We start from the raw sequence: 16191 nt of genomic DNA on the forward strand, positions 1-16191 counted from the left end.
AGATCCAGCCCTATAAAACTGCAGCAAGTGATTCTCTTTCAGAAGACAGGAGATCTTTTCCATCTATGCTAGGTTTCTATTTTACTGCCAAAATGGAAACTTTCTCACCCTGCGAGTGCACAACCAACAGTTTAGGAAATGCTGCTCTGAGGAATTAAGTGATGAAAGATTCCAAGGTGGAGCTGGTGACACTAGCCGGTATGTGAAAAGGGGGAAATCTGATCCGATTAGCATTTCTAGAATGAGCCCCATGCACCTCCCTGCGCTGTGCATAGAGGATATACTGTCTGACAACAGGAATACCAGCTGCTGACTGTAATGTGTTTTTTTGAGATGTTTCTTGAGATGCTGAGGGTGACAAACATTTATGAATCTGCATGTTTGAAATGGGGTAAAGGGAATTTAAAACTGTTTATTTTGGTTTCCCAGAGATCCCAAGAACTCACCTGGAGTATGAGAACAGACTGACTATGAAGATGTTCCTGTTCCAGTTTGTCAACTACTACTCATCCTGCTTCTATGTGGCTTTCTTCAAAGGGAAATTTGTGGGATACCCTGGCACATATACATACATGTTTAGTCGCTGGAGAAACGAAGAGGTATGCATTCCTCTGGACTTTAGGAGGAGGATATATAATAAGTACAGTTGGCCAGATCCTCGCTAACGCCTCCATCCCCTTGATAACAGAAGTTTTCTAGATGTGGGAAGGTGCTTGGAATGAATGCCCTGTTGCTGCTCTAAACTGGCACTAGGGACCAAACTACCTCTTGACTGTTCCCAGGATCAGAAAGATGAAAAGATAATAGAAACCTACCTCGCCCCCCCCTCCTCCTTGGGGACACCAAGTGGAGTTCAGGTATATCTGAGGATCTAGAACTAGATCCTTAAAGGGGATCTAGGGTCAGCATTGCAACACCTAACATTTAGGCACCCTGCCACCCAGTATAATCCACAGCCCTACATTAGCTGCCGAGGCTTCTTATACAGCAGAAGGGGCGAGTTAGGTAGTTAAGAATGGGATTCAGATGCCAGCAAGCTGAGAGAGGAGATCCTAAACGACACTATAGGAAATGCAGAGGAGAGGGATGTGGCCTAAACTGTGCTCCTCAAAGGGAGTTAGGTGCCGGAGGGAGATGCTTATCGCCACTCGGGATTCACAGCTGTGAACCCTCTCCTGGAGTTAGGCGCTTAAGTGAGCTCAGCTCTTTCTTACCAAAAAATGATGGTGATGGTGGCAGCTCCCTTATGCCCAGCGGTTAGAGCATCTGACCCACTGGACCAGAGAGAATAACTCTATAGTGTAGCAATTAGCACATTCTCCTGGAAGATCTGGGCTCTAATCCCTACCCCAATGACTATATAAGTGTTTTACACACTATGGAATAGTTTCAGCAGGAAAGATTGAGAGAGCCCTGGCCCAGAATACCCCATAGCTCATTGAGCAAGTCACTCACCTGGGAGATGGGAGACCTGGGTTGAAGTCCCTGCTGTGAATCAGGGAGAGTGGGGATTTGAATCCAGGTCTTTCATAACCAGGGTTAGTTCTCCAGTCACTAGACTGTTAGTATAATGGTGACTCTGGCACCATGACCACCTCTAAGGCTGTTGTCACAGTTTTGGGCAACTGCACCTGTACTTCACCTCAGTGGTCCAGCAAGGGCACCCATTCTTGATCTTCCAGCTTCCCAGCCGTTGCCTTTCTTGGAGAGAAATGTGTGTTTCTCTGCCTCCTGACCAGGGTATTTCCAGGTCCCTGCTTTCACTGTGTTATTCTTCATTCTCAGACTTCTTCATTCTCTTCTCAGAGACGGTACATAGTGTAATTGCCACAGTTGTAAGTTACCACACAGTTCTTTCTAAACAAGTACATATTCTTAAGGTAAAAACACTATAGAGAAAACATATATTAAAGACAATAAAACCTACACACATGCTAATAGCTTACCAGTGATCACCCCAACTACAACCTGGGCTCTGGCAGGAGCAGTCCTTCAACCTGGGGTTTTCCTAGGGTTTCAAGTTCACCATACCCTTTGCTCTGAACAAGAACCCTCAAGAGTAAGATAGTTTCTCATTTATCCAGCATAGCCCTTTGAAGAGATCATGACCAGGTAATTAGCCAACGGGTCTCTGCTCAAAGTGCAGCTTCCAAAGGATGGATTTGAGGTGGGTCATTTGCATTCCCCTCACCCCTACGTATTTCCTAGGAAATCCACTTCACACTTACAGTCCCCAAAAGACCTTTGAAGTTCCTAATATCTTCCAGAGATTTAATTAATACTGCCTTCCTCCTAAAGAAGTTCTGTACAATAATACGTAGTTTGCATTTTCAATATAAGGGACCCAAAAGGTATTAAATTTTTAATTCCATAAGGTTTGCCCAAGATACGGCAGGATATCGTCATATCTGTCACAGCTGTATTTTGTGCAGGGCTGGATCTGGTAGGCGACCTCTAAGGCTGCCTACCAGATCAGGCCCTGCAGATAAGATAGTTGGGGAAAATATGTAGTTTCAGGATTCTGCCAGAGTTTAGACGTGAGCTTGGCTCTGAACAGTTTGGCAAAGTCATGATTTGAACAGTATTGCACATGCCTACTGGAAGAAGTTTGTTCACCACTGCAACTTTACAGGTGTAAATTTAGGTACCATGGGAGTTTAGATAGCTACAGGATTAGGTGGCTGCTGAGTGAGGGTTTGGAGGATCTAGATTTTGGATTTATGTGCCTAAAGCAGCAGTTAGGAACCTAAATCTCTTCCTGGCTCTGGATGTATTTAGCACTTCTCAGGATTTGACCCTTGCTGTTTGCAAAGAAGACTAGTCTTTAAAACTTCTGCTCTTTATGATGGCCACCCTAAACAGCATGAGGACCTTGAGGATTATTTTTTCTAAATCATTGATGGGCACCTTACTTATCTCAGTGATGTACTGGTTCTGTTTAGTGGGGCCTCTGGCTCTGTGAGTGCTGTATGCGGGTGAAGACGGTGCTCCTCTGGGCAGATTAAAGCCAGGGTAAATGACAGTGCTCACTGACATTAAGGTATCTCCACCAGCATTTTGAACACTGAGGTTAGCATCAAAGATGACTGGCCTGCTGCTGCATGCAAAACACTTCTAAAAGTTCTGGCTTTGGATATTCATGCATGACTCCCAGTGAAGCTGTGTGTAAACTGCTGAAGGCAATATTGGGTGTTAAATGTTGCCTGGAGGGCAAGAGGGAGAAAAATAGCTCGAGGCAAACAAAGGGCAGCTATATGAGCAAAGTTAGGGACTGAAGTCTTCTGGATGTTTTCAGGGCCAGTAAATTCTCATGCTGGCCCTGATAAGGAGCAGAAATTTTGAAAATCTGCAAATGGCGAGGGCCAAATGCTGAGAAGTGCTAAATACATCCAGCTCTCTAATGAAGTGAATGAGAGATGCAGGAGTTGAGTACTTGGGATTTGGCCTCTGGTGTTTCGAGGTACCAATGTTGGTGCCATGTTGGCATCTCACTGGACTCAGTGGGAAAGGCAGGAACTGTTACTGGAGGAAGTTGGGAGACTGCTTATGCCCCATCCACACGCACCCATAGGGGGTATGTCTGCACTCAGCTGGGAGCGTGGACTAGGTCCGTTCAAGCGAGCACACTGACAATAATAGTGTGGACACTGCTGTATGGGCAGTGGCTCAGGCTGGCTACCCAAGTCCAAGCCCCCACGGGCCCAATCTCAGGGGGATAGCCCAAGCCAGTGCCCATGCCTCTCCATTCACACTGCTATTTTTAGTGTGCTAGCTTGAGCAGAGCTAGCACGAGTCCATCTCCCTGGGCTGGGAAACACATTCCCAACTGCAGTGTAGATATACCCAGAGAGGCCAGTCTAAGCCCTGTTGAGTAACTTTGTCTTTCAAACAAAGTTTTGAAATGTTTTACCTAGCACATTTCCTTTTTGGACAAAAATACAACACAGTTTAGCCTTTTGTAACAGTCTTCCTGAAGGTGAATTTTTAGCTGGGAGCTGAAGTGCAAATTACTTCTTTCCCTGAGCACTTTAAGAACTCTTTCTTACATTAAATTGTATTGTATACAGGTGATGGCCAACTTAGTAACTTTCATTATTGTTTTCTCCCCAACTTCTTTTTTTGGGCAGTGTGATCCTGCAGGCTGCCTGATTGAATTGACGACACAGCTCACCATCGTTATGGCTGGCAAACAGATTTGGGGAAATATACAAGAGGCCATTGTACCGTAAGTGATGCCTTACATTGAGCCACTCAGTTTGTAGATGGCTGAAATTAAGAGTGATGAGTAGCATCATTTCACTGGCCAAGCTGAGAGAAATGCTGTAGGTAAATTAACCGCATAAGTGCTGAAAAGTAAATCAAATTTGTAGAGTTCTTTTGGCTTCTTTTCTGTAGGAGATGTTTGTAAAGTCTGTTCAGTATGGGAGTGAGGAGTTGGTTTCCTTTTGAGGAAAGAGGTGCTTATGAATCAATGTATAGTGCACAATATATTCGCTAATCATGACTCTATATTCCCCCCTCCCTTATTGTTCCCATTTCCACACACACACAGATGGATTTGGAATTGGTGGGGACGCAGGAAAGCCAGATGTAATCCAGAGAATTTATATAGTCGCTGGGAGCAGGATCATGATCTGCAGTGCTTTGGAGCCTTGGGGCTATTCTATGAATATCTAGAAATGGGTGAGCTGAAAACCCAACTTTGAAATGAGGATAAGAAACTTTGTTGTTATGGTTATAAGAACAGAGCTTTCCAGTTGGGGGGTTGGCATATTCTCTGATAAGTATTGTAAACAGCATAGAATTCACTGATAGAAGGAGTTAAATAGGTTAGCCCAATAAATGAAGCTGCCTTTATATTGTTATAATGCATTGAGCAAAGTTCTTGTTCATAGTATTATATAGCCAAGAACTGTTTCTCTCTCAGCTGGATGGTGGATCTGTTATCCACACTGCATCTCTCTAGTGCATATTCTGCCATTCTTCCCAGGCGTAACTTCCACTGATGTCAGTGGAAACTCTGACCATGGGATGAGTGCCAAGTATGCTGTAAGAATCTGCACTGCAGATATGAGATCCACAGTATGGATCAAAGAATCCACTGTGTTTTGTGTCTGCACTGATTTGTGCTCTGATACTACCCAGCTGACCAGCAGAGGGAGCATGAGCTAACCAACTGGCACTAGTTCTAAAATGATGCCGACTGATGAAACAGTTTGCAAACAGCTAACTAAAAAAAAAACAGAAATTAAGCCCATGCAAAATCCAGAAAACACTCAAAAAAACATCAGTGTTTGTCAAATAGAAAGGACAACATTTGTTGAAAGGGTTGCCTGGTGGTGTCCCTCTTAATGCTACTCCTAAGCTGTACATATAAATCTAAATCTTGTTTGGAACTACCTAGCCACATTTGTGTCATGTAGCCATTTCACCTTGGGCTGTGATAAAAAAAAATAGCTGCTGTAGTAGCTGCAGGTGGCAGTGAAGATGCAGTAGATGTTTTTCCTTTTCCTGAATCATAATTGAACGATTGCCCCAGCATGATTCAGTGACCACTTGGTTGTTAGAGATTCTGTTTTTTGGCTGTGATGGAAAATTGAAGTCCTGACCACATGTAGTTATTAGAGATCTCATGACAGTTTTGGAACCATATTTAACACCAATGTCCTGGCTAAATTTTATGGTGTTTTACATTCTCCTGGGGCTTTAAGTAGATATAGGATTCCTTTTCACTTTCTGTGCCTAAACTATTGTGTGGTAGTGTTGGCACAACTGAAAAGGCTGCCACATACCACACCAGAGGTGATTTCATTTTGGTGGTAGCTAAAGTGATTATTTATGTATACGGTTTGCAATTTTTTAATTCATATTAAGATTTACCAGTAGCACTAAACACATATGTAATGAACTGTCAATAAACACATGAACAATAGAGTCACAAGAGGAGAAGCTAAGAATACATGTTCAACAATTTCTTGTTTGGGAATGAATTAAAATTAATTAAAAGCTAAAAGAGGTTAGTCTATAAAATAGTTGTACAAATTGGAGAGTTTGAGAGCCAGCATGTAAAGTCTTGCATCAGTCCAAGTCTGGTCAGTCAGACTTTACCGCTTTGTACATTCAATCTCTTTTCCAAACTGCTGAGTCTTCAGTTATCACACACACACGCTATTCTTTCTTGAAAGTACTTGGATACTATTCTTTTATTAGCACACTGTTGTAATTTAGAAAATTGGTGATATGCATACATTCCACTAGAGTTGTTTTTCACTTGGTAGGGTTATCTTGAATGCTCTGGTATTTCAATAGCATGAATTGTGAACTTAAAGATAATTTCCCTAGAGTTCAAAACAACTGTTTTTCATTTCCCTTCCTCCCATGCAGTCATTCAGTTCGGATTTATTACTCTGTTCGTGGCCTCTTTTCCACTGGCTCCCCTTCTTGCACTGATGAATAATATCTTGGAGATTCGAGTAGATTCCTGGAAGCTTACCACTCAGTTCAGGAGGCCTGTTGCTGCCAAAGCCCACAGTATAGGAGTTTGGCAAGAAATTCTAAATGGAATGGCCATCTTGTCTGTTGTCACTAATGTAAGTAAACTAACTAAGTCCATTTTCATATGATTCTTTATACTTTCAGGATTTATAGGTTTATAATCAGCTTCTACTGTTTCTCATTCTGTATGGAACCTATTCATTATATGTATAACACCACCATTTGCGTTGCAGTGCTACAAGGGTGTTGATCATAGAAGATTAGGGTTAGAAGAGACCTCAGGAGGTCATCTAATCCAACCCCCTGCTTAAAGCAGGGCCAACCCCAACTAAATCATCCCAGCCAGGGCTTTGTCAAGCCAGGCCTTAAAAACCTCTAAGGGTGGAGATTCCACCATCTCTGTAGGTAACCCATTCCAATGCTTCACCACCTTCCTAATGAAACAGTTTTTCCTAATATCCAACCTAGACTTCTTGAGACCATTGCTCCTTGTTCTGTCATCTGCCACCACTGAGAACAGCCGAGCTCCATCCTCTTTGGAACCCCCCTGTGACGGGGGTGACAACTCACCGGCGCGGCGCCGCCTATTGGCCGTCCTGGGAATTAGCTCTTTTGACCCAGAGCACCCTCTGCAGGCCGGTGCCTTGCTACCGCTGGCCTCGTGTCCCTCCCAGACCTGGTGCCCCCCCTTTCTCATGAGGGCTACCCCTGGCAGTACCCCCACAGTTTCTGGGTCTCCCCACCCAGGGGAACCCCCGCTCACTATCCCCACCTCGCCTCAGTTTTTGGCTACTGACAGTCACCATCATTCACTTGACTTTCCCAGTGTCTGGCCAGATTGAGGCAAGGATGGGAGTTAGTTTGCTGAAGCTCAGTCCAGATATGGTATTGGCAGTGCTGGTTGGCTAAGGGAAACCATAGGAGTTGGCCAAGGTAATTTCATTCGTTCCATTGAGAATGGTTAATAAGATTCACAATCTCTGGGTTCAGTTAGATCCTCAGCTGCTCCTGGATGTCCAGATAGCAGCTGTGGCTAAAGATACTTTTTATAAACTGAAAACCAATAAACTGCTGCATCTAGTGTTCCAACTTCACATTGGACTGTCAAACAGAATCAGATATTTCATTTCAAAGGAAAATATTAAGCAAGACACTAAGTCACGGATTATGCCATGCTTATCACCATCTCAAGTTCTGTTTCTTTTTTCAGGCCTTTATTGTTGCCTTCACATCTGATATGATTCCTCGTTTAGTTTACTACTATGCCTATTTTACAAATGAAGATTCACCCATGTCTGGGTACATTAACAACAGTCTATCCGTGTTCCAAGTCTCAGATTTTCTAGAGGGAAAAAGGCCTGAAAATAATCCAGAGAACTTTCTCACATGCAGGTTTGTGGTGATTTAAAAAAAATAATTGTCTCTTATGTTTTACATGCAGTTTTCCAAGTAGATAGTTCTCATATAATTAGAAAATAGATAGGCCTAATTCTTTAATGTTAGAACTAGTGCAGGATCTAGCTTCCTTTAGAAAATGATTTAGATAACCCCACTAACCACCAAAAATCACTTCTTTTTTTTTTTTTCATTTGAGTCAAAGGGAGTCCAGGTTGGTGTAACTAATAAATGCAAAGGCACGAAAAAGGGTGTAACACAGAAAGCAACCAGTAGGTCTGAAGGCATCTATCTGAATCTAAGGAACCCAGATACTCACCACTCATTATCACCTCTGAATTTGGCTGTTTCTAAAACTGATTTTGGTCTATGTAAGGGGTGATCAAACTGTGGCTTGCAAACCACATTTTACCATTAAAGTGAGGCTCATGGAGCTCCCCTCGCTCTCCCCCATTCTCCACCTACCAGACTGGGGGTGGAGCGGGGAAGCTCAGGACCTCTGCCTTGCTGTGGGGTGGTGGGGTAGGGGCTTCTGTCCAGCGGAGAGGGGAGTCTCGAGCTTCAGTCCTGCGGGGCACACTTGCCAGGGCTTGAGGCTTCAGCAAAAGCGGGGCTGAAGCCCTGAGCCCCATCAGGCACCTCCCATGGGGCTGAAGCCCCAGCCCCCAGCAGGCGGGTCCTGGCTCTCGAACTAATGAAGATTATCGTATGCGGCTCGGAGGCCAGTAAGTTTGGTCACCCCTGTCACAAGCAGTTTGATGCAAGTATTCAAAATCCAAGCTCAGCTGGTGAGTTTTGATTGAACACACAGTGCATGTGGTGTGCTTCTGTTGCCTGATTGGAGACAAGTAAACCTCCTAGAATCAGGTTTAGGATGGAGTGAAAAAATACCCAAAGAATAAGGCCCTGGCATAGCACAAGTTTCTCAAGAGCAATGTTATGCTTCACACTGTCATGATGGAGCCTGCATTTTCAAAATGACTCTAGTGTTGTCTTCTTCTGCCCGGCTTTGCCTAGGTATTTGACATTTTATACAGAAGGGCCAATAGCTGGTGTACATTAGCATAGACATATTTTTCCAATGGCAGAGGAATTTTATGTCCATAAGGGTTCAGTGTGTTGGTGGAAAAGTGTGGATTTGTCCATAGTGAAGGAATTGTGGATTGGAGAAGGAACTTCAGAGACATCCATGACAAAAAAGAAACATACAATTGGATACAAAACAAATCCACTACAGACAGATCATGACTCAGAGTAAAGCTCCCGTAGTCTGTCTTTATCCTGCCGTAGATATTAATGCTGAACACACACATGCCTGCTCACCCACTGAGCCCTTGATCTGTCCAATAAATCTGTCCATTCTGATACCATTCAATCAGTTTCCATTGTGCTATTCAGGAATTGTCCATTATTTGGTCACCACCTGAATACAGTAGTAATCCACGTATAAATTTCACTTCTCACACATCCTCAGCCTTCCTGTGTTGTTGTGAATAAGGGTGTCTGAGCAAACTGGCAGTAGAAACAAGTTATGAGGGCCAACCTGTTCTTGCCAAAGAGAACAGAACATTTAGAACAAGATCAAAAAGTTCCTTAAATGACAGCTGTATTTGCATGTAACTGTCACTGATCTTGTAGTCTGACTCAGATTAAATATGACATTTCACCTTTACATTTATTTATATCTAACAGATACAGAGACTATCGATATCCACCAGGCCACGAGAAGAAATATTTACATACTATGCAGTTTTGGCACATTCTTGCTGCAAAAATGGCTTTTATCATTATAATGGAGGTATGTGCCAATCAGTCTTCTGAAATCAATACATTAATAAAAAAATAGTTAACTATATACAATATGTATAAAGTCAAACAACTGCTGATAGTATCCTGTATTCGCTTGCATAAGCAACACAAAGAAAATGTCAGCTGTACAAAATAAAGACCAAACCCTCAATTTTCACTCAGTCCTTACTCAGGCAAGACTGCCTTTGAAATCAAGAGATTCGGTCCAAAGAAAAGAGTAGAGTTAAATCCTTTTATGCAAATAAGAAAATAACTAAACCACTAGGCCTCCCATATGTATAACTCCCATTTAGTTGGGAGTGCAGCTTGTGAGAGGACTGCAGTACTGCCTTTTAAAAGTGTTTTAAGATGATGAGCAGCAGCTAAAATTGCTCAAGTTAATCATTTTGAGTAGTAAGCCAGCCTTTTGCAGGCTATCAAAGGAGTAGGGGGATTGTTTACGAGCTGCATCATGGCATTTCCCACTGCGATCCTGTCAGTTCTCACAAGTTGAGCTGGTTCAATATGTGGATGGGATATTGTGGCAGGGTGAAGACTCACTGGCATGGCACCTCCTCCTGGTTGTCTAGGGAATTAGTTATTTTCCAACTCTGGAATGCCCTCTGGAGGCTGATGTCTCGTCTGTCGCTCCTCCCAGTGCCCTTTGCCCAGGGGCTCTGCCCCCCGCAACAATCCACAATTTGGGTCTCCCCACCCAGAGGAAACCCAACCTCCTATCCCCACCTTGCCTCAGTGGCTACTGCCAGTCATCGTCTAACCCCCGCTCCCTGGGGCTGACTGCAGTCTATAAACTACTCATCATTGGCACAGGGGGTTGGACCAGCTGCCTCTGCCTATATCTGGGCTGCGCCTCTGAGGGCCTTTTGTGGGCCCTCAACTCAGCCTGCAGCTTGGGGCTTTGCTAGGCTGGAGCTCCCCAGCTCCCTCTGCCCTTCCCCAGCACTGCTCCACCCTAGGTACCCCCCTCAGCTTCCCAGGCAGCCAGGTCCTCCTCTCTGTACTGCTAGAGAGAGACTCCTCTCTTGAGCTCCTGGCTCACAGCCCTTTTATAGGGCCAGCTGTGGCCTGACTGGGGCATGGCCTCAGCTGTGGCTGCCTCCCAATCAGCCTTTCCCAGCCACAGCCCTCTCCAGGGCTGCTTTTAACCCCTTCAGGGCCGGAGCGGGGTAATCACCCTGCTACATATATCTCCAATGAGGCATCTAGATCCAGCAGAATGGTGCTAGCGATTCAGAAGGTATCACTCTTCCTCCTGAACCTGTTATGAAGCACTTTGGGATCAAAGTTGGTGTTTAAAGTTTAGCTCTTATGTTGTGCTTTTTTAGCTGGAGATCTAATTATTCCTTTATTCTGTAGTACATCATCATCACTTTCCCTTGCCTCTTTTTTTTTTTTTTTTGGCAGCATATTGTGTTCATTGTCAAATTCTTTGTGGCCTGGATGATTCCAGACGTTCCAGCAGAGGTGAAAGCCAGAATAAAACGTGAAAAGTTCTTAACTCAAAAAATCCTGCATGAATATGAACTCAATAAGCTGAAGCAGAAACTGTGTGAATGCAAGACATATGAAAACATGGAAAAGGAAGTAATTGCCACAGAAGGAAAAGTGGAGTTATCCCAGGCAATGTAGCTGGAGGGGCTATCCGATTTTAGTCCCTGAAACTCCAGTCCTTATTTATCTGTGATCTCCTTAGTATGCAGTATGTTGAAAGCCATATGATAGTTTTAACCCTTTGCTTTCAGTCCAAAGATTTTAAACATTTGTTTTTCTAAAAGACACCTGTAACTGAGTATTGTAGTCTTGGTAAATACTATTTCTCAATTTCCCTGTTTTGTAGCTGTTCTGTAGCTACCCATCGGTCTGGACAATGGATAAATCTCATGGGTCTAAAAATCAATATATTATTTAGAAATCCTGTGACACTGATTCCCAGCGTAGGGGCTGTGACTCTCCCCAAGAGGTTGTGATCAGGTGTATGAGGATCACGACTACCCTGAGCTTCCCTTACTTCTAAATGGGAGAAGGAGGGGCAGTGCCAACTAGCTCCCAGCTAGATGGCCAGGTATGTGCCGGACAGCTTCTGCTACAGAGAAGATTGAGAATGAGTGTCTAGAACATCACAACGTAATTAGCTAACATGGAGGCAGAATGATCTTTTTTGTATCCACGACATTTCATATATAATATTTGTTCACGGGCTTGCAACTTGTATTCATTTTTTAGGAACATGTGTTTTAAAGATATATTGACTTAATTCTACTTTGGATTTTTTAAGGCACAGAATTGAGATAGGCTAATGAAGAAAAAGAATAGTTTAATTTATTTTCAATATTTTACTCCGAATAATCCTCATCTGCTAAAGAGTTTCCTCACAATAAAGTTTAAACATTGAAAGTTTGTGGAATAATCTGCTAGTTACAGTACTTTTACCGGGGTTTGATAGTTTAGTTTAGACTACATTATTTAAGGAAACTTAGCTGTTTTATTTCTTACTGTACAAGACATCATTTGAAAAACCATACTAAGTTAGTAGGGTCCTGCCCTGTCATATGATTTCTGATTATGCACATGTTATCTGTGAGAATGACAACAAAGGGATAAAATGGTTTGAACCGCCTAGTCAGAAATTCTTCAGGAATTAACCACAGGGCTGTGAATTTTGAACAGACCCCAGTGTGGGGAAGCTGGACTGTAATACAAATTGATCTATATATGTCATTGTGTTTGTATGTGAATGTGATTATGAAGCGATAAAGTTAAGTATTCTTAATATTTTAAAAATGCCAAGCAATGTACATTTATGTAGCCATTGTCCTGATAGTAGGAACCCTTGAATTTTTTTGTTTTTAATCTTGCCAAGAAGAAACCTTTTTTATTTTGTCATGGGGCTGTCTGCAAAGGTATGAAGTATATTAATTGTCAGCTATTTGTGCAAGATAGCTACAAGCTGTTTATGAGCACTGCCCTTGCTATATAATTTTAATTACAAATATTTTACTGATTTTACTGTATTTTAAAGACATATCCACCTTACAGTGCTTAGTGCCTTTATATGCATTTTACACAAGATGTGAAAATGCTAGCTCTATAATTAAATGATATAGCATATCTTAAAAGTGAACCTGCAGGCATCATGAAACTTGGAACCTCCATATGGCAGTGTATAGTGTTGGCTTAGCAATGGCTGCATATGCAAACTTCAGTTTGTCAGTGCTATGCAAAAGAGTGAAAAGCACTGTGAAGTGAACTGTGAGCTGAAGACGCAATGGACTTGCTGTATTCTCCCAAAATGTAGCATGCTAGATAGTGTTATTTGGAATTTTAGTATATCTGCACTTTGAAAGTTATAGTTATTTAAATGTACCAGACCAAAACCCCCATCATCTATTTTGCCTTTCAGCTAAAGAACTCATTGTTTACTAAATCCACAAGTTTTCGGTTCCACTTTTGGTTTTAGCAGAGCAAACCTGTGAATCAGAAAAAGAATATAATAAATACCTGGCTAATTAGCTGATTATTATATTATAACAGAGTTTTAAATCTGTGTCTTGGGCAGAACTAACATTACTGGTAGAACTTCTAATGATAAAATGTTTACCTCTAATGAACATCACATGATTCTCCTACCGGCCAGGAAGATTAAGAAGATGTACATACATCTCTTTCCATTGCTTTAAGAGCAGAGTGGCAACTGACCACATTTGATGACTGAATACTCACTTGGCTTTCTTAGCCAGGTTTCCCAGAATCTTTATTGACTTGAGTGTCCCCAGGGCTACTTGGTTAAATCTTTAACATTGGTAATTAGTATATGTGATGAGCTGAGGTTGTGTGGTAACATTGATGTAACTTTAAAAACTCTGATTCATTGCAGAAGTGCATGTATAGCTAAGATTAGTCTGCTGCTTAAGAACGTATGTTATATTATGAAGTGCAATAAGCCAAAGAGTCATTACAATAGCTGTAATTCTGTATACTCTACCAAACCATAGTAAACGATACAAGCACTTTGTAAAATATCTGTGAAAAGAAGCAAATACTGTAAATTAAATGGAGAATGTGCAGTTTTTGTATTATTTTCATGTTTAAATTATTTTCATAATTTTGTTACTGTTAGCAACCAGCAAAGCATGTGTAAACTAGTACGGTGAAAAAATACAACATGGTAATGTAACCTCTGAACAAGATGAACAAAAGGTCTGCTTTCAAGTTAAAAACCAGTAAACTCAGTATCTAATGTTGTATTCATGCAGATTTAAGAGAATGTCAATTACACCAAGACTTTGTAGTTAAAAAAAAAAAAGTCTTAGTTTGCCACACTTGAAAAGTTTCCAGCAGTGTAGTTGTGTTGGCAATGGACAATGCATCTTAAAAAACAAGAAGGAGAGACACAAATAACTTAAAGATAAGAATGCAGCACTGATGTGCAGAAGCACCAAGTAGTAAAACAATGAAGCTGATTTAACGCGTGTCCCCATTTCTTACTTCTAGTTCATTTTCTGAGAGCACTTACTATGTAATCTTATACTCTAGGAACATTGGGTTGTTTTCTTCACATACTATAGTATATATTAAAAAGTGAAAAACTCTGGGATCAGCTTTAAACATACACATATTTTACACTTTAAAGCATCACTTTTTGGCATGCACAAAAAAGCTATTTAAAAGACAGTAAATTATCATGAAATTATCAGCTAAAGTTACATAAGAACAGGTTGGTCTAAGCTGTCTCAGTATTTAACTATTTACCTTTTCTTTGTTAGTGACTAAGCATTGTTTCAACAAACTTTTATTAGCATAACTAGGGTTATAACCTTTCACAGATTATATTTTTTTTTCCTGCAAGGTGTTGCAAAGTGGCAAAAATTAAAAGCCATACTGGGAATCTGAAAGTATTAAATATTCTGTGCTGGGTTTTTGTACATTTGAATACCTAGTTTTGATGTTGAATATTAATACTGAACATACAAAATATATACTATGACTGTATATATGTCTCTAAAAGTGTCCTTTAACCACAGTGAAACGAGTTCAGTGTTGTAGCTACTGTAACTTTTAGGCAACAGTGGATTGCTTCAATAGAATTGGCAAATGAGGAAGATTATTGGCTTTTAAGGATAAAGAGTAACCCGATCAGCGAATTTTTTCCCCAATATAATGGTGATATTTGTGCTATAGAAAGGTTTAACATGCAATGATATAAGCAAATGACCATGAAATAAGCATGCAACCACAAAACACTATACTGTTTTTCTAGCAAATGTTATTACTGTGGTTTATCTTTTTTATGTAAATTGTTTAATAATGTTGCCAGTTTCAGACTGCAGGAGAAAGTGGCAGGAAAGGATAGATTTTCTTACTAAACTGTTTGCCTCTTTTGTTTCCAACTGATATTGTCATGTAAATGGACTGGTATTTTTGACAGTTAAGTATCGTACTGATGTATATGATTCACTAATCCTGGAATAATTTTTTAAACATTGCATTAAACTAACCTATGTGTACAATACTGAGATTTAAAATGTGTTGGTGAATAAAGCAATGTTTATTTTTTAACTGTACTGTCAACTTTAAAAAAAATATATATATATATTGCTTGTTTTGTAAAATTCAGCATTATCTGGAGTTAAGGGCTGAGTCGGTGTTCACAGTGCCACAAAAAAAGTGCTATTTGTATTATAGATGATTAATCTTTGATCATCGATTTAACATGACATTGGTTTTAGATTCAACAAAAATACATACCACTGATGAGTTCCTTTTAAATACTCTCTCTATTATAGCATGTAGTATAGTGGACCTATATCTTGCTTGAAAGCACTAATACAAAATCACAAGATAGAATGATTTATGTAGCTTCATCATGATTCATAAGAAACCAATTGTAAGGACCAATTTTTCTTGTATTGCATGGACTTCGCCTTGACTGATAGGCACATGTATAACATATCAAGGGGAGTATATCCCTGAATAATTTGTGTTTGCTATTTCTGAGAACCATGATGACATGAAAAAGCTCACCAGACCCTCCACAATCCAATAATTTTGCTCCTGGTGCAAACAAGACTGTGAACAAACAAGCTGTCATCTCAGGCTATCTTTTCCTGCAGTATTTGAAGCAGTCTCTTTTCTCCTCCTGAACCTAATAACTTAGATGGCAATTTCCTCACATGCTTTCAGCTCCCAGAGTCTGTCCCACACAGATACCACCAGTAGAACCAGTGGACCACACATTATTTTTGTTAAGATATTGGATCAAATTGTGGTCTCAGTTACAGTTGTACAACTCCCATTGCCTCTGTAAGAGGCACCAGGATTGACCAATAGCAACTGTAATTGCCCTTAACTAACTTACAGCATGAGCATAGGAAAAAAGTGCTAAAAAAGGTAAAAAGTTCCTTATGAAGAATTTTTACAGTGTTTTACTCAATAGATTTGTAAACATGAACATATTTCATTCTCTTCTTTCAAACTCAGTTGTGACAACAAGCA

The 16191-nt window shown here is 41.0% G+C and overlaps 1 protein-coding gene across 2 annotated transcripts in view; it reads left to right on the forward strand.

The window, feature by feature from the left end:
• The window catches only part of ANO5 (anoctamin 5), a 97856-nt gene extending 82601 nt beyond the window's left edge, over positions 1 to 15255 (forward strand). For both annotated transcript variants that reach the window (XM_045015528.1, XM_045015529.1), the window contains 7 exons: positions 430 to 599; positions 4128 to 4225; positions 4553 to 4683; positions 6385 to 6590; positions 7706 to 7887; positions 9583 to 9688; positions 11104 to 15255. In XM_045015528.1, the coding sequence (XP_044871463.1) occupies positions 430 to 599; positions 4128 to 4225; positions 4553 to 4683; positions 6385 to 6590; positions 7706 to 7887; positions 9583 to 9688; positions 11104 to 11328 (1118 nt within the window). In that variant the 3' untranslated portion in view covers positions 11329 to 15255. The remainder of the gene's footprint in view (positions 1 to 429; positions 600 to 4127; positions 4226 to 4552; positions 4684 to 6384; positions 6591 to 7705; positions 7888 to 9582; positions 9689 to 11103) is intronic.
• Positions 15256 to 16191: the final 936 nt, after the last annotated feature.

The sequence above is a fragment of the Mauremys mutica genome, chromosome 4 (genome assembly GCF_020497125.1).
Source record: "Mauremys mutica isolate MM-2020 ecotype Southern chromosome 4, ASM2049712v1, whole genome shotgun sequence".
Taxonomy (NCBI): Eukaryota; Metazoa; Chordata; order Testudines; family Geoemydidae; genus Mauremys; species Mauremys mutica.